Here is a 22,929-nt window from a genome sequence, read left to right as displayed (position 1 = left end):
GGAGGGGAGGGGAGGGGAGGGGAGGGGAGGGGAGGAAAGGAAGGGCGGCCCTCGCCATGGAGACCTCGAGGGCGGCCGTGCGGAGGGAGCTGCGCGGGAGGCACCAGCCGTCCCGGTTCCCCAAGCCTGCCCTGCGAGGGTCGGCCCCGCTCCGAGGGGAGTCCCCGGTTCGGCACGGCGCGTTCTCAGGACAGAAAGGTCTTGCTGGCTTCTATCTCCACTGGGTAGATGATCACGGGCAGCAGCAGCAGTTAGAACGGCTGCTTCTTTCCTCAAGGATAGGTGTTGCCATTCCCTTTCACGACCGCAGATTCGGCATTAGGAACCGAGCTCCAAAATCGGATCCGCCCGGGGATTGATACAACGCGAAAGGTACCAAGATAGAATGGTCTTGCTGGCCTTTACCTGCCCTGGGCAGCTGTCATCTGCACTTGGAATACTGGGGCTTTCACTCCCATCGGGAAGAACTGTCACTCTCTTTCAGGAGCCCATCACCTCAATAAGGGTACCACTCCCAGTAATAATTATGTCTAAGGATTTGCTCCCTCACAAGGGGTGCCACGACACCAAGGTCTTGCTGGCCTTTACCTGACCTGAGCAGCGTGTCATCTGCATCTGAAACTCTAGGACTACGCGCTTTCCTTCCCGTGGGGAAGCACTTCCAAGAGACCACCTCGGGAACTCGGGTTCCGTAGCCAACACCGAACACATCCCAGGATCAGTCCCACGCCGGAGGAGCCGGGCCGCGGCGCTCCCTCCGGTCCCGCCCTGCCCCGCCCCGCCCAGCGCGTCGTGTGAGGGGCGGCCCCGGCGCCTGAGGAGGAGCGGGCGGGGCGGCGCGCGCGCACTGCGGCTCCTCCGCCCTGCGCTGCGGCGGCGGCGGCTCCTGGCGGGATCAGGTGGGAAAGGTGGGTGCTGAGGCTCTGCCGGGGGCATGAGGGAAAGAGGAGGAGGAAGAAGAAAAAGAAGAAGAAGAAGGTCCAGCTCGGGCAGGAGCTCGGCTGGCTGGGGCAGCACGTTCGCGCTGGGTCCGGGGGCTGCCCAGCCTGGTCCCTCCCGCGGAGCCTGCGGGGTCTCGCATCGCCCCCGCGGCCGGAGAGCGGAGCCCTGGCTGGGGATCCGGCGAGGCCGGTGTGTGCCGTGAGTAGGTGCTTGCTGCTGCTTTATTTCCGATACTGAAGCGGTTTGTAGGCCTGGGGGACACGGCCGCAATATAGTGTTGTAAACCTGGTTAATTTTATTTATTTATAATTGTTATAATTAATATTAATTGAAAACCCCACAAACAAGTCGTGGGGGGATGGCTACCAGTTGGTTTTTCAAAGCGGCTTCATCCTCTGCTTGCTCTGGGTTTTCACGACAGCTTCCACCTAACATTTACCCTTTACACTCCTTGTAAAGATGTGCTCGCCTCCTTTAAGGAACAGCTTGTAGCCTTACCAGGTACCTTTGGGAGTCTGGGCTTTCACAAAAATATATTTTGAAAGAAGTATATGTTTAGGTTGATTAGGAATACATGTAGAAAATTGCTTATATAATTATCTTAATTATCTTTGTTTTTAGTAAAATATATTTGTGACAACGAAAGATTAGTAATTTTTGCTAATAGGCTTAAAGCAATGCACTGGAGGCAGGGTAAAAATAATAAGTTTATTAAAGTTGTATTGAGAGAATAATCTGAGGGATCAAATGTACAGGTGAGCTAATTGAAATAGGGTGCTGCTGAATGCTTACTATCATTATTAAATATTAGTTAAACATTAGTAATTTGAATGTTTAATGTTTAATCTTCTATCTGAGTAAAAAATAGGAAGCATAGTGAGAGTCTGGTTTTCAGATATATCTTGAGATCTCTAAAGGCCTTAGACCAGCAAGGGTCCAGCCAAAGAAAATGAGAGCAGGGACAAGAACTTGTGAGGTAAAATGAGTAGTGCAGTTAAGAAAATCAGGGAATCTGAGGTATGAAATTCCCTTCTGTTAAGAATGGGAAAAACAGTCTTATGGATGTTGCGAAAATGCTGAGGTAGTCAGTGGAGCCTTTGTTCAGTTTTCCTGGAAAGCCTGTGGTCAGATATTTGCTAAAATGGAATAAAATTACATTATTGGAATGCAATTAGAGTAATACTTCTTAAAAAAAAAAAAAAGAGAAAAGCCAGATGAACTCTGATCCCCTGAAGGATTCTGAGGAGGTGGTTTGGGAAGGGAATCTGTCAGTAGTAGAGAACAATTAAAATCAGTGTGTGCACAGGAAATACTCTAGTGTGGTTTAAGAGTAGTCTAGATCAAGCTTTTTTTTACAGTAGTCAATGCACTTAATAAGGAAGGAACATGAGGAGTCTTTCTTGAGTTTTACGGGATTTCTGCCATTGTTCAAGCTACTGAAGTGTGCTCTAAAAATAATTCTTTTAAAAGATATTTTTTTAAGAGCTTTTGAGGCTGACTTTTAAATAACTCACTTTTAGACGGGTGTCATGAAACATGCTCCTGGAGAGTTCAGTTTTGAGTGTATTTTCACTACTTCCTGTAATGTTGAACACAAAACTGGAAGGATTGCAAGCACTGTACAACTAAGGGTTCAAATTAAAAACCATCTTGGGAAGATTTGTAGCAGGTTGGAAATCAGTGTAACTTGGCTCGGTTAACAAGAACTGAGGGAGGAAGAGAACACAGGAATAAAAAAATCAAAGGCCTGATTAGTGGAAAGAGTGTCAGTGAACAGCAAACAGTATCCCAAAAAATACTGGATATTTGTACTGCATTTGAGCACTGTAGTGCATAGTAAAACAGCTATTAATTGAGAATTATTTTCTTTCACCTAACCAGATGTTGCTTTGTCACGTTAACTAGTGTGAGTAAAAATAAAGACAAGGGAAGTGATTACTCTGCTGAAAAAGGGCCTTAGCTGAAATGGTCTGGTTATAAACAATAGTACTAGATACCTAGAATCTGCAAGAATATTTGGTTTATAAAACCTCGTGAGGGGAGCTTGAAAGGCATAGACATTCTAGAAAGGAAGAAACTAAGAGCAAATTTGATGAGTGCCCTCGCATCAATAAAAGGGTTGCTATGTAAAAGCCAGTGATTAACAAGTCTTTGAGTTCTCTGTAGAGCAAGAGATGCTTGTTTTTAGGTGATACTTGATTTGGATGCTAAAGGAAAGCATTTAGCTTTTAGGCTGATGAAACCTGAAGCTGGCTGTCCACATATCTCTTGCTGGAGAAGTAAATGTCTGGACAGACATCTCTTGGACATAGTCTGGTCTCTCAAAGGCCTTTACAGGTGTGTGTTTAAACAGTTCTATGCATACAGGGTGGTGGAATTAGAAGCTTTAATAGGGGAAAACTGCTTTGGAATCTGCAATTTTCTTTGAGCCTGGATTTTTATGGAGCTTTAGTAGGAAAGGCCCATGAGGTATCATTCAGTGTCTCCTCTTGGGTGTGTTGTGTGCTTACAGAAGGGTTTGCTTGCAGGTGTGCACCTTTTAAAGGTGTCTTCTGCTGGTACACTGAGAGCAACCTAGCTGGTTTGGTTGGGAAAGGCAGGCTGTCCAACCATTTAAATCCATTTCACTCTGTTCACAAACTGTACTTGCTAAAACATCTTCAGTTGGCTGTTACTTCACAGGGATGGGATGTTTTTCAGAAAAGAGCAAACTTCTCTGAGGAAGATGAGGGATAAAGAGTTCAAGGAGAGGGGGAAAAAGCCGCTGCTTTGTCTTGATCAAAGGATGTGCAAACCACAGAGTGGAAAATGGCAAAATGAAAGTGTGGCTTTGATCATGTCATTAAGACATTCATATAGTCATGCTGTTAATATGGAAACAGCAGGCTGTTAATGATCTTTTGGAATAACTGGATTGGAAAATAAGAGATGTTTCCAGCCAATGCTTCTAAAGATACAGTGTGTCTTTCCATTTTTCAGCACATGTCAAGGAGAAGGGCTTCTAGAAAAATTAGTTGTTTTTACACAGCCTGAAAAAGGAAAGAAAAATTTTATTAGGTGGCTGAAATTCCTTTCAAGCTAAGTATTTGTGCCTCATTTAAAATAAGGTACTTTTACTTCTGCTAGTAAAACGTCCAGAAGTGTTACTTGAGTGAGCTGGCCTGTTGTTGCACTGTTTTTCCTTAATACTTCTATCAGCTTTCAGGTTTTAAAGTTCTGAGAGTATTTCAGAGCTTCAGCAAAGCTACCCAGAATGTGTTGTTCTTGAGCAAGAGTTCTGTCATAAAAGTCTGATTCAGTTAGTTCAACCATTGAAAATTTTCGGTCTTTCTCGTCACTAGCACACAATATGTGGCTGATTTATTTGCCAGCAGTGGCTTGGAGTTGAAATTTTGGGGTTTGAGTAGCTTTGCCTGTTAGATAGAAAGAAACAAGCTCAGTTTAAAACAGTAGGAAACTTAAATGGGGTTTCTTGCTGTATGTTTCAGACCCCCAAAATGTAATGCCTCAAACTTTTGAGAGCCAGTGCAATGCAAGTCTTGCATTATTAAGTTATTTAGAGCTTTGCTGTGTGTGCTGAAGCTTATAAGAAATCTCAACATCATTGTCTTAAGGGATTCTGCTTACCTTAGAAATTCCAGTAATTTTTGCTAAAAGCATGTGTAATCAACTTTGTGATGTAATCTGAGTGAAAAATGTAATTCCTCTGATTTACCTTTGGTGGGTTTTGAGGGTTTGATTGCATACTCCTTGCATCTTAAGGGTGAGATTTGGAGTTTTTCATTCATTTTCTCTTGAAGTCAAAAGAATGTCAAGACTTGTTGGTGATAATATTCAAGAGTTGTTTTTTATGATGTTTTTGAGATGTGATCGCTTGAATTACAAGTGAACAATTTAGCTTTACTTCGTGAGGTTGAATTTTCTATGTATATTTTTAGAGGTCGGAAGAACAGCATTTCTGGTGTCTATATAAATCTGAGAATTAAAGTGAATGCTACTCAACCTCTCTTAGTTCATTGTCACAAAAGTAAAAAAAACTGCACAGAGTTTGGACTAGCCATTTGAGCTTTAAAATTCACAAGTCCAGGAAAGTAGTCTCCCCAGTGCTTAATAAACATACTTTGAATTTTGGTGCAGCATGGGGGTTGGACTAGGTGATTTTTGAAGGTCCCTTCCACCAGTCCAAACCATTCTCTGAAAAATGTTTGTCTTTTCAAGTAGCTGTGAAGTAGATATTCTGTAATTTTTTTCCAAGGTTTTTTTATTTAGATGGCATTAGGATTAATATATTTGTCGATATATATGTGATATCTGTAGGATTTGCTGTGTAGTGTCCAACTTCTCTTCTGAGAGGACGGTGTTTTGTCTGCAGCCTTTTGTTTTGTGGCGCTCACTGTTGTCAGTATTTAGATTTTTCTACATGTGCAATTATTTCTTCATGTTTTCTTTATGGTAGTTAGGACTGCAGTCTTGTACATGAGAAAGCAGGTAAAATACCTGTGTCAAGTCTTATGTTTGCAAAATTAAAAAAAAAAAATAGCCAAGGGACAGTAGAAAGTGTTTGGTGCACTACAGAATGCAGATTTCCTGTGTCCCACAAAGAATTTTTAGCTGCAGAGTCTTTGGTACATAGAAAATGTTGTCTCTGCCTTGTGTCAGTCCTGTAGTGGGTAAGACCTGGATCCTGGGGGTACCAGCCTAACTCAATCCCTTATTTGCTGTCTGGGAGAGGCACTGGAAGACTTTCTCCAAGATTAGCAGAGCATGACATGATGTCATGCATGTAAGCAAAGGATGAGAGGTCAGCTCTAATTCCCTGACTCTTTAGTGCTCTAGGTTTAATTTTAAGCTTTAATGTAGTTATTTTCATGGAACTTATGTTTCTTCGGAATTTTTTTTTTTTAGTATTTTAAACTACTTCCTAGGAAATAGTAATGTGCTCTGTACTATACAAAACCCAACTTAATGAAGTTGTCGTATATGTGGTCATAATCTGGGTGTTGAGACTGACTGTGATTACTTGAACAATGCAAGTCACAAGTTAATGATTCCAGATGAAGTTGTGAAGTTAAGGATGTGGTCCATGAATAAATGTGGCTATAACCAATTGCTACAAATTATACAATTTGTTTAAACTCCCATTTCCTATTTTAGGGAGAAGTATCTCTTGCTCTAGTTTCTGAATTTGCAGGTTAAGAGAACTTTTAAGTGTGACTGCTAGAGAGAATGAAGTTGTATTGCTAGCCTTTAAACCAACATTTCTAATTTCTTAAAAACCAAACAGAACTGTAAAAACCAAATTCTGAAACCCTAACTCTGTGTGCATAAATTAGAATGATACAAATAAAATATGTCTTTAGAATGTTCCAAGTGTAAGTTGAATTATTAAGGACACAAAATTTACATGTATGTGGAACCTCTTAGATCTATTACATATATATATTCTATATATTTATACTTATTGCTTTATATATATATATAAATAAAAGGTTCTACAGGCATGCAAAAATGTATGCTTATGTGTGTATATGTATAAACCACATATTCGGTGGGCTATTATAATAAGTGTGAGGCCAAAGAATTAAACTGTGTGAACACACAAAATCCTTTAATTTTCCCATCAAGCTAAAAATATGTCAACTAACTCACTTCTTTTCTCTCACTAGAAATGACTACCCCAAACAAGACCCCACCTGGTGCTGATCCAAAGCAGTTAGAGAGGACTGGTACTGTTAGAGAAATAGGCTCACAAGCAGTTTGGTCTCTTTCATCCTGTAAGCCAGGTAAAATCACAACAACGATGTAAAAAGTTGCATTTATGTTTTGGGAGGAAGACATCCACAGCAGTAAAACTGCTGTAGTGTAGGCTGTAGTCACTACAAATAATTTTGGCCTTCTCTGTATGTGATACAGTGTGAAAGTTATAACTGTATCAGAAATCCTACTATGAGGAGCTATCTCATGTGAACTAAACAGAACTCTTGCCTATTTTATATTAATTTTTTTCTTTTTTCCTTGCACAGTGAACAAACTAAACCATGTGAGCAGAATCACAGCTGGCACTCTGTAATTTGTTTCTATGCTTTGGCATTTTGTCTGGCTCTCTTCCATTTTTAACTAAGGATGACCACGCAGCTGGGTGACCTGCGTGTTCTGCCTAAACTTTGTGTGGGCTTAGCCATTACAGGGTTGCCCTAAAACCCTGCAAGTAAAATGAACCCATGGTCCTGAGGTGTAGTCAGTGATACCTGCTCAAAATATCTGAAAATCTGTATTCTTTCCCTTTGGGGTGGTTGAGTTGCTATTTCAGAAATATCTGTTGGGAATTGATCTGCTATCTTGCTGCAGCCTAGGGTCAATGATCCCTTTGTCACAATATCATGCCCAGGCTAAATGACTTTGGTCTGATATCCTGGGACATTGTAGAAAAATACCATATGGTTTTGTTGCTTAAAGAGGCTGAAGGAAATTTTTTATTGCAGATTAAACTTCAACTGCTGTATTAGAACTGCAACTAGCGTGGACAATCAATAAAAGGATGTGCGTAGTAAAAGGACGGATAATGGGGCAGTGGCAAATACAGATTTAGAGTTGTTTCTTTAAATGGGATGGCATTAACTTTTAGGACTACTGTTTTTGCCACCTGCTGCTTGTTCTAGCTAGTAACTTGAAAAAAAAAATTCAGGAGACTACTTGAAAAGGAAATGTCACATTTGGCTAAGATTTTATAATAAATGAATGGTCTCTGCTAATGATTTTTCTTTAGTTCAGCAGTTAAGTTACAGAATAGGTGGAAAAGTCTAAATGTTAATTGTTCTGGCAATCAATATGAATTACTACTTAACCACTTGAAATTCCAGGACATGTTGACATAGTTTCACACCCCACAGACCTCAACAGTATTGAGCTTTTGCAGACTCCGCTATTTCAGTTTTGTGTTAGAAAAGCATAGGTGCAGCTTGGATATCTAGAAATATTTCCTAATATGTTTTAACTTGGGGGACATTAATTTGTAACAGTTGAAGAAAAGCTACATTTGCATCACAGAAATGGCATACTCAAGATTATCACATTTTCTTTTTCTTAGGGTTTGGAGTGGATCAGTTACGAGATGATAATCTAGAAACTTACTGGCAGTCAGATGGATCACAGCCTCATTTGGTGAACATCCAATTTAGGTATTAAAATATACTCCCTATGGGTTAGGGTGCTTTGTGTAACTTTATATTGATTACTGTTCACCAAGGTAGGAATTCTGGAAGTGCAAGAACTCCTGGGTTAGTTCTGTTACCCAGCTGGTAGCAAGTCAGATAGCATTTATAAAAATGAGATTTTCAAATGTTATGATCATTATAACTGCCTAAACAAGCAACAAAAAGGAATGTTTAATGGTATGTCAGTTGTGACAGCATCACATTTACTCATGTAAAGTGACTTATGTCCTGATTTTGTGTCTTTGAGTGTCATTTGGAGAGTAGATGACTGCTGTTAATGTAGTCCTGTATAACCTGACAGCTGAGTTCGAGAAAACTTTTTTTTATTCTGTCCTGTGTAGGATGCTTTCAGTACTTTTTCTTTAACCAAACTTGAGATGAGATGTTTGTCACCTTTTTTTGCTTACTTTCTTGAGAAGGCCTTGGTCTAATAAGAGAGCCCATATTTGAAAAGCTAAACTTAAGCTTTGTTACGTGCATACAGGTGCTTATTTGGCATCTGTTTCTTGGTATACTGGCATTTCTGAAGGCAGGCAAAGGAGAATGGTGAAAATCAACTGTGTGCATAATGTAATGTGGAAAATCACCTAGTTCTTTAACAGCAAGTTTCTTATGAATCACTAGGCACACTTATATTCATTTTCATTTAAATCCTTAGTTATTGCAAGCTAGCAACAAATTCATCCTGAATATTTTTCTTTATGATGCTTACATAGCTTGTTTTGCTTCTTGGCAGAAGAAAAACAACAGTGAAGACCTTATGTATTTATGCAGACTACAAATCTGATGAAAGTTACACTCCAAGCAAAATCTCTGTCAGAGTAGGAAATAATTTTCATAATCTCCAGGAAATCCGGGTAGGTTAATGACGCTTTGCTTTCTGTTTTAAGGCAGTTCTCTTTTGTTAGGACATCTGATGTAATCAAGTGGTTTTTGGAGGTAAAATGTGGCATTGTGCTTGAAGGGGGAAGATGGCTGGGTTTATTTGATGTTTGCTTTTAGTTTTTGTCTTGTAAATTTAGTAGACTGGTTTCTGTTTTTTTTTTTAATCAGGCTCTTTTACCAAATATTATTATAATTGAATATGTTCATAAATTAAGTTTTACTTTTGAGTATAGTTTTTAATCTTTTTAATACTGGACAGTCACTGAGATGTAAAAATTTTGGATGGGATGCAGTTTTTTAACAATATGAAGCAAAATCCAATTTTTGTTTCTGCAGATATGCTTAAGACTTTGAATGAGACAGAGTTGGAGTGTTTTGTTAGTGTTATTATTTATAAAATAATAAAATCCAGTATTTTTTTATGGTGGTGCTTCTAGCCAGAACTCTAATAAGATTTGAATTGCTTTAATTGCTTAGTTTTGCTTGCCTTTTGGTAAATGGTAAAAGCAGATTTGAAATTATCGATGATCTTGGTAGAAGTCCATCTTGGAAACTGATCAGGTTACTCATAAGCAGGTATTTTGCTCATTCTGAGTCAGGGTAGCCTCATGTTTCAAATTCCTCTTCTCTGGAGCTCAGCAGTTACTGGCTGGTATTTTGGAAATGTTTAACTTACCAGCCTTATATGGCAGGTATTACAATAACAGAAGGATTGGGATGATGAGAAAAGGGTGGTGCTAAATGGTGGCTTGAATTTTTACTTCTGGGATTTTTACTGTTTTCACTTTGGTTTTCAGTCCCAACAATTCAAAGTCCCAATAGTAAGTTGCAAGTAGAAGGTTGTAGATGGTGTGGGAGTAAAAAAAGTGTAGTAGAGATGTCTGTTAGCATTATGTTTCTGTCTACATCCTTTTAATGATTTGTGACGTTCTCTCAGCATATATGTTTTGACTTACACTTTTATCCTAAATTTTAAATTGAAGGGTCTTAACGTGTTCTATTTTTCTTTAATTAATTAAATATTCTTTTGGAAGAAATTAGTCACCACATTATTTTGACTTTCATCAGCTGCAAATTCTGCCTTTCAATCTTCCTAATTGTATCATAGCAATTTGGGAATTGCACAGTATATGAAGAATGGCAGCTGGATCTTTTCCCTGCTAGGCTGCGGGTCAGTTTCCCGAGTGTCCACTAGATGTCATTGTTGTCCTTAATGATCAGTTTGATTTTTGCACTTTCATTTGCCCTTTCAGTAACTGAGTGATTATTATCCTTTTTGTAATCATGCTTAGTACAGCACTATACATATAGCTGCCTAAGTTTCTCATACACTGGTAGACTCCCACTCTCGAGGGTATGTGTGTTATTAACATATTAAAGATCTGTAAAGCAATTAAATGTATAACAAGTGTATTAGTTTTCTCCAGTGTCTCAGGCAGTATTTCTTTAGCTCTTTTCTTGTTAAACACGGGATTCTATGCATAAATTTATGTAGTTAAAAATGGTACTTCTAAATGAAACAAGTTACTAGGTTTTTTTTATGGTATGTGAGTGTGACTATAATATGATGCATGACAGTAATTCTTATGCATACCACATGCTCATGTGCCTTTTTTACTTCCAAATTTAGGAGAAAATACGGTCACACTTCTTGTTAGTGAGATACAATACTTGGATGCTGTAAAATGCTTGTGACTGTCATCACCGTGATGTTACATGTTGCTATCAATTTTCATATTTCCTAAACTGCGTGATACTGTTACATTTTCCTTCAGTCCTGAAACTGTCTCCTTTCTTCAGCTTCTCTGACACATGGGGAGGTTATTAAAGCAGTGTGAACTGTTATGAGCTCTTTACAGAAATCTGCTTAATTATACAATGATTCCATTGGCTTCAGTACTGATTAACTGGGTGGAAAATCAGGCTAAAGCATTTTATATTTTTCCATGGATGCTTGCCCAACTCATAGTGTCTAATGAATGTGTTTTCTTTTCTAATGGTCTAATTTTCAACACAATGCAATATGCTGTTAGGCTAAATTTTGTCACAAATATAAGATTAGTATTAGTCTGTATTCTAGTATGTAGGCGTATCTTTTTTGGAACCTAAGATGAAATTATTTTCTGAATAATTCTTCCCCCTCGTTTGTACTCCATTGTAAGGGATTGTGATGGGAACAGCCGTCGCAATCTGGCAGGACTGTTCCCTTGTTTGCTGCAGTTAAGGTGTGTGCAGTCAGCCTTCTCCTATGACTTAAGGGCCTTTGTATCACAGCTGCCAGGCTTGGAGTGCAAATGTTTTCTCATTTCCAGTCATAGAGTTTTCCCACATGGTGTTACAAACAGTCTGGATGGACAAGATAGTCTGTAGAGGCATTTTTGGAACAGTATCCAGACTCCTCAGGATTTAAGTTATTACACTTTTTCATTATATGAAAATAACCCACTGCAAAGGGTATGAGTGAAGTACTGTCTGTGAGAGATCTCTGCTCTCTTCAAGTGATGCTCACCTGCTTATTACATTTGTACTTCTCTGAGACATTTAGATCTTCAGCAATTCATCTTGCTATGAGAATATTAAGTGTTTTGATGCTAAGTGCACATAGTATTTCAGGGTATAGTCTCTATTCATATATAATATATATATACACACACCTCGTAGTTGCAGGGGTTTCTGCTGTCAGCCTATCATGTAGACTCAGGTGAAAGCCCTGTAATCTTAATACACCTTTGATGGCAACAGTGAGAAGTCTTTGTTTTAGGTTTTTGTTGGGATTTTTGTTTGTTTGCTTTTCCTTTGGATTGCTGTCTGGTTTGTTTTCAGTTTGTTTTCTGTCCCTCTTGGCCTTGCCTGGTGTTTTGTAACCAGGTGCAAGCACAGCAGCCTCCCTGATGGTGTGGGGTTGTGACTGAGCACCACGGACAGGGCTCCTTCTTCACTGAAGAGATTCTGCAGTAGAGGGACGAATTACCAACTGGAGGAATGCCCAAGCTGGGGAGCTTTTCCAAGAGATAGTTAAGGAAGAGTGACCCTACTGTAATGCCTTTACTCCTGCAGTGTCCAGTGACTGTAGTGAAGATGTTTTCTGGAATCCAGCAGTGAGCAATCTTCACCTATTTCCTGTATGTGGAGTAAACTTAGATACTGAGGAGTGAGGACATGCTAGCTTGTCATAAGGCTGTTGCAAGGTATTCAATCAAGGAAATCAAATCTCTAAGGTGCATTTTTAAACTGCTTGCCACTGAAGGTGGAGTACTGAGTTGTTATTCCTTTAGATTCCTGACTAGGCTTCAGGTACTTCGGTTAGAAAGCATTCCTCTGTATTCTTTCTTCCATTCAAGAAAAGAGACATTTCTGACCACTAATTATTCCTTGGGTTTAGAATGTCAATTAAAAATAGTCTGGTTTCTGCAAACTACTCTTGATGCTAAGAAAAGACTGAGTAAACTTTAGTTTTATAGAATTTCAATCTGTAGTCTTTCCTGTCTGTCTCTAAGATGCTCCACAGACACAATCATCACACAAGTTGTTAGTTTTGATTGTTATCTTCCTCTTAATGCTGGCTGAGTATGGATTTGTTTCATCAGGATGCACACAGGACCTGTTCCTTACATCTAAAATGCACTGGTATTGGAAATCTGCAAAGCAGGGGAGTAGAATGCTCCACTGGTATTGGTTAGTTATCAAGCCTTGTGATTGATGTCAAAGGTAGGAATCAAATTTTGGAAGCAGGGTTATTTCCATTTGATGCAGTTGGTACTCCATACGTACTTCCACCTTCCAGCAGCGGATATTTTGTGAATCCCCAACTGGGGTGTTTACATGAACTCATCTTTACAAAAAGAAGGCAAATTAAATGACATAACATCACCGTTCCCTGCCAATGTCATCATCACTGTAGGTGATATGACCTTTTCATCATTCATATGCTTATGGAAATAACTAATGTATTAGTTATTTCAATGCTTCAAACTGTGGAAATTATGAACAGGATTACAATTTTCCTGCCCTTTTATACTCTGGAGTGGTAATACATTAGAGCAGAGCTTACTGTGCAGTCATGAGAAATGCAGTTATTGAAATAGCCTGTTACGCATATGAGGTATATACAAATAGGGAGGTCCACATTAGAGCTAGTAGAACAGTGGAAGATTATTTTGGCCTACACACTATAAAATTGTTAAGCATTTTTATCTTACCTTGCTATGAAATGGTATATTAAGAGAAGTAAGCATCTCTTTGGTAGAGGAAAACTAAATGTGGTTTTTGTGCTGTGGTATGTGTTACATGTAAAAAATATTTTTTCTTTTGTTTCTGAGCAGTCAGAAACAAATCTATGAAGGAATCTTTTCTTGCCACAGAAGGGCTCAATTAGGGAAGGGTACCTTAAAGAGGCCCTGTATTTTTAATACTGTCAGTTTGACTTGACTTTCTGAAGCAGAGGAAAAGCCATGTGAAACAATATGGCAACAGCTTCTGTGGAGGGCAGCAAGTTGATGAAGTACAGAGCTTTCCTCGAGGGAACTCAAGTACAGAGAGCCTAGGAACTGATTGAAGCACTGAGTGTTACATATGTGTGAAAGCCTCTCCTGCAGTTATAACCTTCTTCATGATGGTTCTTTTAAGTTCCACCGTGGAAAAGGAATTGGAAAATCACCACCCTCACAGTAAAGAACTTCTTAGTAAGATCTAATCTAAACTTCAGCTTAAAACTGTTCCTCCTTGTCCTATCACTACGTGTCCTTGTAAAATGTCTCTTTCTTATAGGCTCCCTTAGGTACTGGAAGGCCACAGTTAGGTCACACTGCCACCTTCTCTTCCTGTAGCCAGTATTTTATTACATTGTTTCATGTCTTTTCTGTGCATGAAGTTCTAGTAGGCGGGTTTGAAGAGATTTCCCCAAAATCTTTGTTAAATATTTTACTTATGTAAAAGTCTTTCTGGTACCAGTGGCTTAAAAATTCAAATTTTTAAAACTATATGTTATCAATGCAGTTAAACTGTCCTCCAGCATGATGGGGGAATCTTTCATTGGCTTTAATGCAGCATTCCCTACTGTATTCTAATTACAATACTGTAAACACATTCCAGTCCTTTCTCTGCTGGGCCATGAGCAGGTTGCACACAGCGCTCTGTGTGTGAGGGCAAAAGAGTCAGATATTTGAACTTTTTATATTAGTATTTTTTTTAAAAAGCAGGGATAGACTTGTGGCCTTACAGCAGATATAGAATGCTATAGAGCATATTAGGTGAGCATAATCTCTGGCACTCTTTTGAAGTTTGTAGGATAATACTACTGTTGTAGAGTAGTAATCATATAATAGTTGTGATAGTTATCTTATACTACTGTTATAGAATAGTAATCATCTTGTAGGAGAGTGGTTTGTTTGTAGTCTATGCAGGTTATCTCTGCTATTGAACCAGTATCCCAAGTCAAAGTTTATACCTGACTGAACCTTGCAATTGTGTTGTTCATTTTGGTACCAGATTATAGCTGCTTGACATTTTTTGTTCAAGTGAATTAGTTCTGTGTAGGATTGCCTGGCTTGAACTGGTATCATTTACTTAAAAGCTCCCCAGAAAAAGCACCATACACACTTAAGTATAAAGTTCCTTCCCATTAAGAACAGTCCTTAAAACCTATTGTTCCCATTTGTTCATCAGTTTGTTATACTGAGTCAGCTTTTCTTGGTGACACTTTTCAGAAAAGTATGGTTTTAGTGGTGCTTTAATATTGATTAGGTAGATGTTAGAGATTAAATATACTGTGTACGCTTCTGTGTTGTTCACCAAGTTTATTGCTTTATGGAGTACATTTTTCATTATTGATTATCTCTGTGATTGTCTACTGTACTACAGACTTCCCAGATTGTTTCAGTAGGCTTTTCAATCTTTCTAGTACCTCTAGAATACCCAAAGCAGTTGAAGGGAGCTGTGAAAAACTGCTGGTTTTCCTTGATAGTTTCTTACCTTCTCTATATCTCTGAAAGATTTATTCAGGGAAGACTTCAGTAATGAAGATCAGTGTACCAATAGACTAACCCCCTTAGCATTCCTAATTAGTAAAAATGAAGAATCTCTTCTTCACAAGAAGATACTGTTATGAAGGGAGTACATGTATGGTGAAGGGAGCACACGTATGTCTTAATAAAAGTTCTGTGAGAGTAGGGTTTGTCACTTTTCTCCTCTGCAGATGTTGCCAGTGGCATGGCCATGCTGCTCATATACAAAAATTCTAGCTAGAGCTGTTGAATAGTCTTGGGTTTTTGTCCTGATTTTATTTTTAACTCTACCAACTCCTGCACCTGATTTGCACAGACACACACACGCACATACACATATTGTGCTTTTGGCTTTTGTGAAAGCATTTTATGTAGCCTTCAGCCCTTAGAGCTACATACAGCTTTGTTTCTTTTAAACCATGGCTTTTTCTTTCTAATGCCTGGATAGAGCAGAGATGCTGATCTGTCTTCCTTTGATAGCATTACCAAATTTTTGGAGCTCTTAGAGAGATCAAATGTCTGTGTTCTTTAGCTCCTAGGAATTGGTCCAAATATGTATATTGATGTACAGTAGATCATATCTATCTAAAACAGTAGCCCCCATGCCCTTCGCTCCCTGAAATTTCCAAGTTGTAATCAAACTTATGTGCTATCAGGCTGAGGGAAGAAAAGCATGTTTTTCTTTTACATGCTCAAAATGTAGTGAAAATCCCTGTGGACAGTCGTGTTTACAAGGGTAACTGTCTGCATTCAATTGTGGGTTATAAAAGTGCTTGCTTGAATAAATACACAGAGCTATCAGACAGAACAACCAATAGTTCGCTGGACTAATTGACCTTGTCAGTAGAATAGAAACACTTGCAAATAAAATTCCCTTTGCCAGCAAAGCTGCAACTGAAAACCCCTGAAGAAACTGTGTATATCCTCTAACTATCTTGGAATGCAATGATTCAGGCAGCAGACATGTGCAGTGGGAGGGGGCAGGAGGGGGGAATCATTAACCAAGAAAGTTGTACGTACCAGCAGTTTTCAGTGGGCTCTTTTTGCAGCATGAGGCTGTATGCATTCCTCAAATCATTAAGTAGTTCACTTTACATATTCAGAGTTATGTTTTCTACCAGTTGTTACTACTTTTACCATCCCTTGGGTCCCCTTGTATGATTTGTTTTGCTGGTCTGCTTTTATTATAATGTAGCCTTTTCAGAAAAGGCGAAGGTGTTTGGCTGGTAACCACAGCATGTTGTAATGAGGGTGGAGTGTGTTTGTCATTCTGCAGCAATGGTTGACTTTCATGAATGCCAGTGTCTATAACCACACAGGCTGTGGCAGTTTATCTTTTTGAATACATTCGGATTGCATAACAGTGGAAAAGAACCACAGTAAATATCAGAATATCTGGTCTTCCAATCAAAAGAACGATGGAACCATTTTTTTTACTTTACCCAGTGATGAGTCATGTATCTTCCCATTAAAAAAAGGAAAATATTTCACTCCAGAAATAAGTCTTCACAAGTGAATTAGTCATATATCAGACATTTCCTTTTAAAAGTTTGGATAATGTCACACAGGTGGAAGTAGTATTTAAAAAAAAAGGAACAGTGAAAGGCACAACAGGCTTCACTGTGTACTATAAAAACATGATTTTATTTTGGTTAGAAAACAAAACAGGAAAAATGGCATTTGGAAAATAAAGTCTGAAAAATGGTCTAGTTAGCTGCTAAATAAACTTCAGAGATGAAGGTTTAAAAAAACCCCACCAAGATCTGTAAAAGGAGGAGGGGGGAATAGTGTATTTCACCTTAAGTAAGGGACAATGTGTAATAAGGGATTTTGTGGTTTTACAGCTCGGTGCATGTGTTTGAAAGCTGTTCTCTCAGCAACGTGGGTGGCAGGTTATGCTACCATATAATGTATTGTAGTTGGCTCTCCACACTTGTCAGGGTTAGCGTTCAACCATTCGGAAAATTTTCCCATTGTTCTATCATGTGAACCAAGGCTAGTGTTGAATTCCCAATAACCTTCTGCAGGAAAAAGAGGTTTAATTAGAAAGTTTGAAATTTGATTACTTCTGTTATTGTCTTAATGCACTTCTCTCTAATTTAGGTGTTTATCTGCAAATGCAATCAATTTTTGCTCAGAAAGATGAAAAGCAAACTTAACTCTGTACTGCAGTTGCTTCCACACTTTAAAAAGAAAACTTGTATACTCAATTCTGTCTTTCTTCAGCATTAACACTCTATTTCCATCTTAAACATGTTTGCTTTAGATGGATCATAGCTTTTGGCAGCTACTGCATTTTTAGCAAATAATACTGTTTCTAGTAAGAGTTGCAAAAAAAAAAAAACTTTGTGTGAGGTCCTTGTAAACTGAACCTTGGGAACGTTATGTTATTTCTGTATTTTCCCTTCTTTTGTGCTTCTTCTCTATTTGTGTCATGGTTATAAATTACATCGTTTGAACTAGAGAATTAAAAACATTTCATTTTGTGATTCCTGTAATTTAAAAAAAGAGAATGTTTGTTTTATGTGTATTTTTTTTTCTTTTTACCTGTTATTTCAGTAGCTGGCACACAGAGAAATAAGCAATTATGGTATTGAAATTCCATTGTGCCAGCACCTCCAGGGCATAATCCAAAAAAACCAGAAAAATCGCCTGCTGGGTTGTATGCAGTAAGCTTGTGTGAACATCAGTGTCTGCTGTTCACACATAATTTTTTACTGGAAGTTCCTGTTGGAATAAAGGTTCTGTGTTTGGGGAGTGTACTGGGATACTTGTTGGTCAATGGTTTTTCAAAGTTTGTAGGGATTTCTAGTTACAGTTTACCAGTGTAGGCTCACTAGATACTTCTTGCAGATAATCATTAATGTTTCAGAAGTAAGAGAAGCAAGCAGGGATTTGGCAACATAAAAACTGTAACAAGAAAGATCTTGGTGCTTGCTTTTCTCTTCATTTAAGCATTCTCTTGAAGACTGAACATGGGAGTGAGGAATAAGGTGGGTGGATGGAGGGGGAGGTGACAGCATGACAGAAGACACTCACATACTTAGCTTCTCTACTTCAATATTTAACCCCTTCCCTTCCTTCCCTCTCCTTTTTTAATGCAAGTGTGGTGTCTAGCTGACATTTTAAAACATACGAATGCCTCCAGCATTACAGCTTATAGTGGGTGCCAGTGTGATGCTCACCCAGAACATCTTCATGGTGCTCAGTCAGGCGAACCCCCTCAGCTGATCGGAGTTCATTTGAACTGTGGTTTATGAAACGTGATCCTGTTCACTTGCAAACTGGAGCATGTAGCAACATCTATTTTATCTCTTGTGTTTGATCTCTCTGCACTTGGACAGAAGGATGGAGACCCTGGTAGGCAAACTGTTTAATGCATTTTTTTACTTGGGTGTTTGAAGGGGTTCCTGGTCACATAAGGCTTCAAGGTTTGAACTAGGGAAAATGAATATCTTTGTCTTCGTTGGCTGGCTGTATCATTTATTGGCTTTTGGGGAAGTGGATTCTGGACACCTGACTTCACAGTTATTTAGCAGAGCAAGGAGGTAGGTACCATGGAAGAAACTGTCTGGAACAAGGGACACTTCTTTGATCTCAAGAAGGCGGCATGTTAGGAAGGAGATCTTGGAAAAGTGCAGCAGACCTGTATTTGGAAGGGAAATTCTATTATTCTGTAGTAAAGGGCCCTGCATAGTGCATGGAAATTGTTAAATAAAGGGTTATTTCTCTATCCCATTTTTCTTCTTCTACCCTACCACATTCTACAGTCATGCTCTTTCCCATTCTGTAAGTTCTGAAGGCTTGAGTAATCCAAAATTATCTCCTCTGGTTTTGGATTCCAAATGTGAAAACATCATGGGAGTCACACCACCATCTTTTGCTTGAAGGATGTTAAAGACTTGTGTCAAAACTGGCAGTAAGATGCTGCTCACTCACTCCTGCTTTCCTCTTTCTAGAGAGGTTGCTCACCTTTGGGAAGCTTCTTGCCTTTAAGCTACTTTTTTCTACACTGTGAAATGGATTGGGAGGATAAAGTCAGTGAATTATAAACAATCATCTTTGATTTACCTGATTGCCTTCACAGACTTAATTGTGGAGAGTAACTAGAGGGAGCACTAGATATTTTCAGACATTAAGAAGTGCCAAATACATGCAGCAAGGTCAAGTCCAAGATTTGATTCTGATCCCTCTGGGTGCTGCTGCTAGCATAGTATCAAAATCTTCCAAAAGTAAAGCCAGCAGTCAACATTTAATTTGGTTTAAGCATAAGAAAAGATATGAAAGGAATGGGAATTTTCTTGGATACCTAACAAAGTTTTAAGCTGTCATCTCAACTGGTGCTGGTCAGCTGGCACAGCACACCTTATTTTATGTTTCACTTAAACAACTTGTAGGCACCAGCAGCTGGAAACATCCTATGACTGTGTTCACCACCCTTTGCCAAACCAACAGTTTGGCAGTGGGGTGGAGGGAGGAAGTGGCCCCAATTTAGAAGAAATTAGGAGCCAATTGGCCCACCACTTATTATTCTCTGTATGTGTGGCTTCCATGTTATAATACTTTTATTTGCATCTGTACAAATGCAGTCACGCTTGGCTATTTGCAGTACATACTGCCTTGTGGCAAAGTTATCAGGTGTTGCTATTAATTAGGATTAAAAAAACCCTGAAACAAATCCATTAAATGCACTGGATGTGCCATGCTTTGTCAAGTCAGCACCAAAAAAATCCAATCAAAAATTTCCATAAATTCAGGTAGAAATAAAGGAACAAGGGTATTTTATGTAGGCACATGGGGGGGATTTTATAATTACAATCTGCCTTTTTTTTTTTTTGTCATTCTTGAAGCCTAACATTCTAGTGGAAAGCTGAGATTATTCATGGTGTCACTAGGAAAGTAGTTCCAGAAAGGAATTCTGATGTAGTAAATTAAAGCACTCCTCAGTGTTCAGAAGAAAATGCTACCTGGCAGGTGGTAGAGATCTAGAACAAATCCAGGGTTCTTGAGCAAGAGGCTCAGTTGCTTCAGAGCTGCCATCATGGCTGTTCTTTCCAGAGTGAGGTCTTGCTCCTGTGATTACTGAAATGTTGTTTTGGTCAGAGATCACGTGTCTGCGTGTAGCTTTGATGAGAACACTGCTACACAGGGTATAAATTCAGTTCTTTGCTAAGTTTTATTGGGTGGGAAGGGATTGAATGTGGTGTTACCCTGTTCCTTATCTCAAGTAGTGCATGGAAATGTTTTTATAGATATGAAGTATAAATTTATTTCTTTCTGAGGGCTGTTCTCTGTCTTAATCTGTCATAAGATAACTGAGATTGTGTGTTTGAGTCGGAAAAACCTTTCCCAGGATTTTTCCATTTTCAGTGTGAACACACAGGAGAGGGTGGAGTGAGAATAATAATGTAGCATATGTGTCTGGCTTGAGGGCCTGTGCTCTCTAGCTGCCTTCATCCAGTTCCTAAAGAAGGTTTATCTAACAGTCCTATTTTATTTCAGAATGAATTCTGTAGTGTTTTATGTCTCATGTTAAAGGAATGTTAACAAATACAGTTTTTTATTGAAGTTTTTTATGAATGCTGTTCTCAGTCACAGTTTTTGAGTGAATCATGAGGCCTAGCCCCTAATACTTATTTTTTAATTATTATTCCCCCTCCCCTCCCCCCCCATGTGTCAGAGATCAAATTCAGCCGTGGGTATGAAGGAATTTTTTGGGTTATTTCTACTAGCAAATGCAGAAAATCCTAATTTGTTTCTCTTAGCTGATATTAATTTGTTACTTCTTAGTAAGATGGTGTTGCTGAGCATAATTAGTAAGGTAAAAATCAAATCATGTTTTGGTTTTTTTTTTTTGTTTCAAAAAGAGTTGCGATTCCATATCAGGAGAAATGATGTAGTAAAATTTTGAAGTAGACTTCCCTCTGCTTGAACAGGTCTCTGTTGTGATTATGATGGTCACCATGTTTAAAAGAGGATTTCATAAATCAGCTTTCGGTAAATCCAGCACTGCTGGAGTAGGAACTTCTATTGTGGAATTATTGGACTTTCTTCTTTTTCTTTATGCTGTCATGAGGAGTTAGACATTTACTTGCATAGCAGAAATAAATTAAGCAGAGGAGCATATGTAGCCACAGGACTTGTAGATATACAGTAAATCGCATAGATTTGCAATCCAATTCCATCTGCTTGTTGTTGACTGCACTTTAAGCAGTAAGATGACACCCCACAGTAGCTCTAGACTTAGGACATAGCAGGCCTGCTAGTAAACAAGTTTTTAATTATCTCATTCTCATGCTTTGTTTTTTTTGCCCTGCCCCCTCATTTTTCAGGAGCATACTTTGGATGTCATTTTATTTTGATTCTTACACAGTTCATGCTGAAAAGCTCATGTTCTTGGTCTGTAGGATGTAGCACTAAGGCTATTCCAGATGCTGTTTGTAGCAGAAGTGTTGTTGCAGTGCGGGAGTTGTTAGCCCAACAGTGTACAGCACCACTGAATACCTTTTTAAACTGTACATTCTTTGAGTAAATGATGACTTGAGGAACCTTTGAGTCCCAGAAAGAAGTCAAGAAACAAAATTCATCTAGATTGAAAGAAGCAGAGTCTAGAGTCTGACCTCCACATAAAACAACGGAAAAAAGCCTTGCATTTTTTTTGGACATGCTTTCTTACTGATTTGTAAGAAAACACAAGCAAAAGGTAAAAACTCCACTGCATTTGTTGCAGCACATTAAAGAAATTCTGTTTAGATGTAAAATTAAATGCTTCCATTGGGCAACAGACCTGATTCCAGCTTTGCAAATTTATGGAAGTGTATTCTGGCTCACATAAAACTACCCAGCTGAACCTCTGACAGATATACTCATATTTCTTCCCTTTTAAAGTTCATTCCTATGAAAATATATCTCCAGTGAGACATGTTTATGAATTTGGGATCTTTCTTAGATGAGACTTTGCATTGCATTTTAAATTTGCACAAATAGTTTTCACAACAGTCTTTTGCATTTGTTTCCAAAGAGTAAATATTCCTTGAGCTGAGCATTACACTCTGGATCCTGTGAAATGTTACTCTACATTTGCTTGTTGAAACCTGGCATGCTACAACACACTTGAGTAATCTTGAAGTTTATCAGGTTTTGCCCCGCTCGCTTTTACTGAGCGTACACAGAGTCCTTATTCAGACACAGAAATGTTTTACTTGTTTGCATACTGTACTTCTGCAGGATTTGGAGATTACTTACATAGGTTTAGGGTCTTCAAATTCCTTGATTTTTGTGAGAGGCAACCCTCTGCAATTCTCAGAAACAAGCCACTCCTATGAAACCAGGAAAAATGCTTTCCCTTAACCCCAGTGCTTTTTGTCTCTTAAAGCAGCAACTTTTCCTCTCACTGGTAAAGAATGAGCAAGGTTTTTTTAATTTGGTAGCACTCAGGTATAATTTGTTCCTGTCTTTTCCTGAGAAATAAAGTCACTCAGGAGCTGCAATCTTGTGTAATAGATAAAAAGTTACAGCCATGCAGTTTTGTGGGCCTGTCTTCTGATAGAAGACCAGGAATCTAGTTCTCTTCAAGGTGTGGTAATAGCCCTTTTCAGTGAGGGGAATGTTGGTCTTTTTTTTGGTTTAGATGTACTTTCTTCCCCTCACCTATAAAAAATTCTTGAGAGCTAGCAGCTGGCTGCTACTACTACTATGGACTAATTTTTAAATATCATGATATTCCCATTTTTTTTACATTTGTTCATTTCCCATATTAATTTTCTGTATTCTCTGGGATGCAAAGTGCATGGTATGAAATGTGGTCACTAGGTTATTGCCACTAAGTTATTTGAAATGGTTTGATAGACAATTAACTCAGTGTGGCCAGTTTTCAGACACTTAAA

The 22,929-nt window shown here is 38.7% G+C and overlaps 2 protein-coding genes across 8 annotated transcripts in view; one reads left to right on the top strand and one right to left on the bottom strand.

Annotated features, from left to right (window-relative positions):
* The window catches only part of ABCE1 (ATP binding cassette subfamily E member 1), an 18,420-nt gene extending 17,688 nt beyond the window's left edge, over positions 1-732 (bottom strand). The window contains exon 1 of the mRNA XM_042049911.1: positions 589-732. The gene's annotated coding sequence lies outside the window, so the exon portion shown is untranslated. The remainder of the gene's footprint in view (positions 1-588) is intronic.
* Positions 1-22,929, top strand: part of ANAPC10 (anaphase promoting complex subunit 10) — a 34,341-nt gene that overhangs the window by 835 nt on the left and 10,577 nt on the right. Inside the window, exons 1-4 of one of the 7 annotated variants that reach the window (XM_042049914.1) lie at positions 85-372; positions 6,609-6,725; positions 8,030-8,120; positions 8,893-9,013. In XM_042049914.1, the coding sequence (XP_041905848.1) occupies positions 6,611-6,725; positions 8,030-8,120; positions 8,893-9,013 (327 nt within the window). In that variant the 5' untranslated portion in view covers positions 85-372; positions 6,609-6,610. The other 6 variants (XM_042049918.1, XM_042049916.1, XM_042049915.1 and 3 more) reach the window with 6 other exon arrangements.

Source organism: Corvus kubaryi, unplaced genomic scaffold, assembly GCF_017639235.1.
Source record: "Corvus kubaryi isolate FWS band 111438036 unplaced genomic scaffold, C.kubaryi_AGA036_p1.0 71, whole genome shotgun sequence".
In the NCBI taxonomy this organism is placed as follows: Eukaryota; Metazoa; Chordata; class Aves; order Passeriformes; family Corvidae; genus Corvus; species Corvus kubaryi.
The sequence above is the reverse complement of the archived record's forward strand: the minus strand, read 5'-3'. Positions and strand labels throughout refer to the sequence as shown.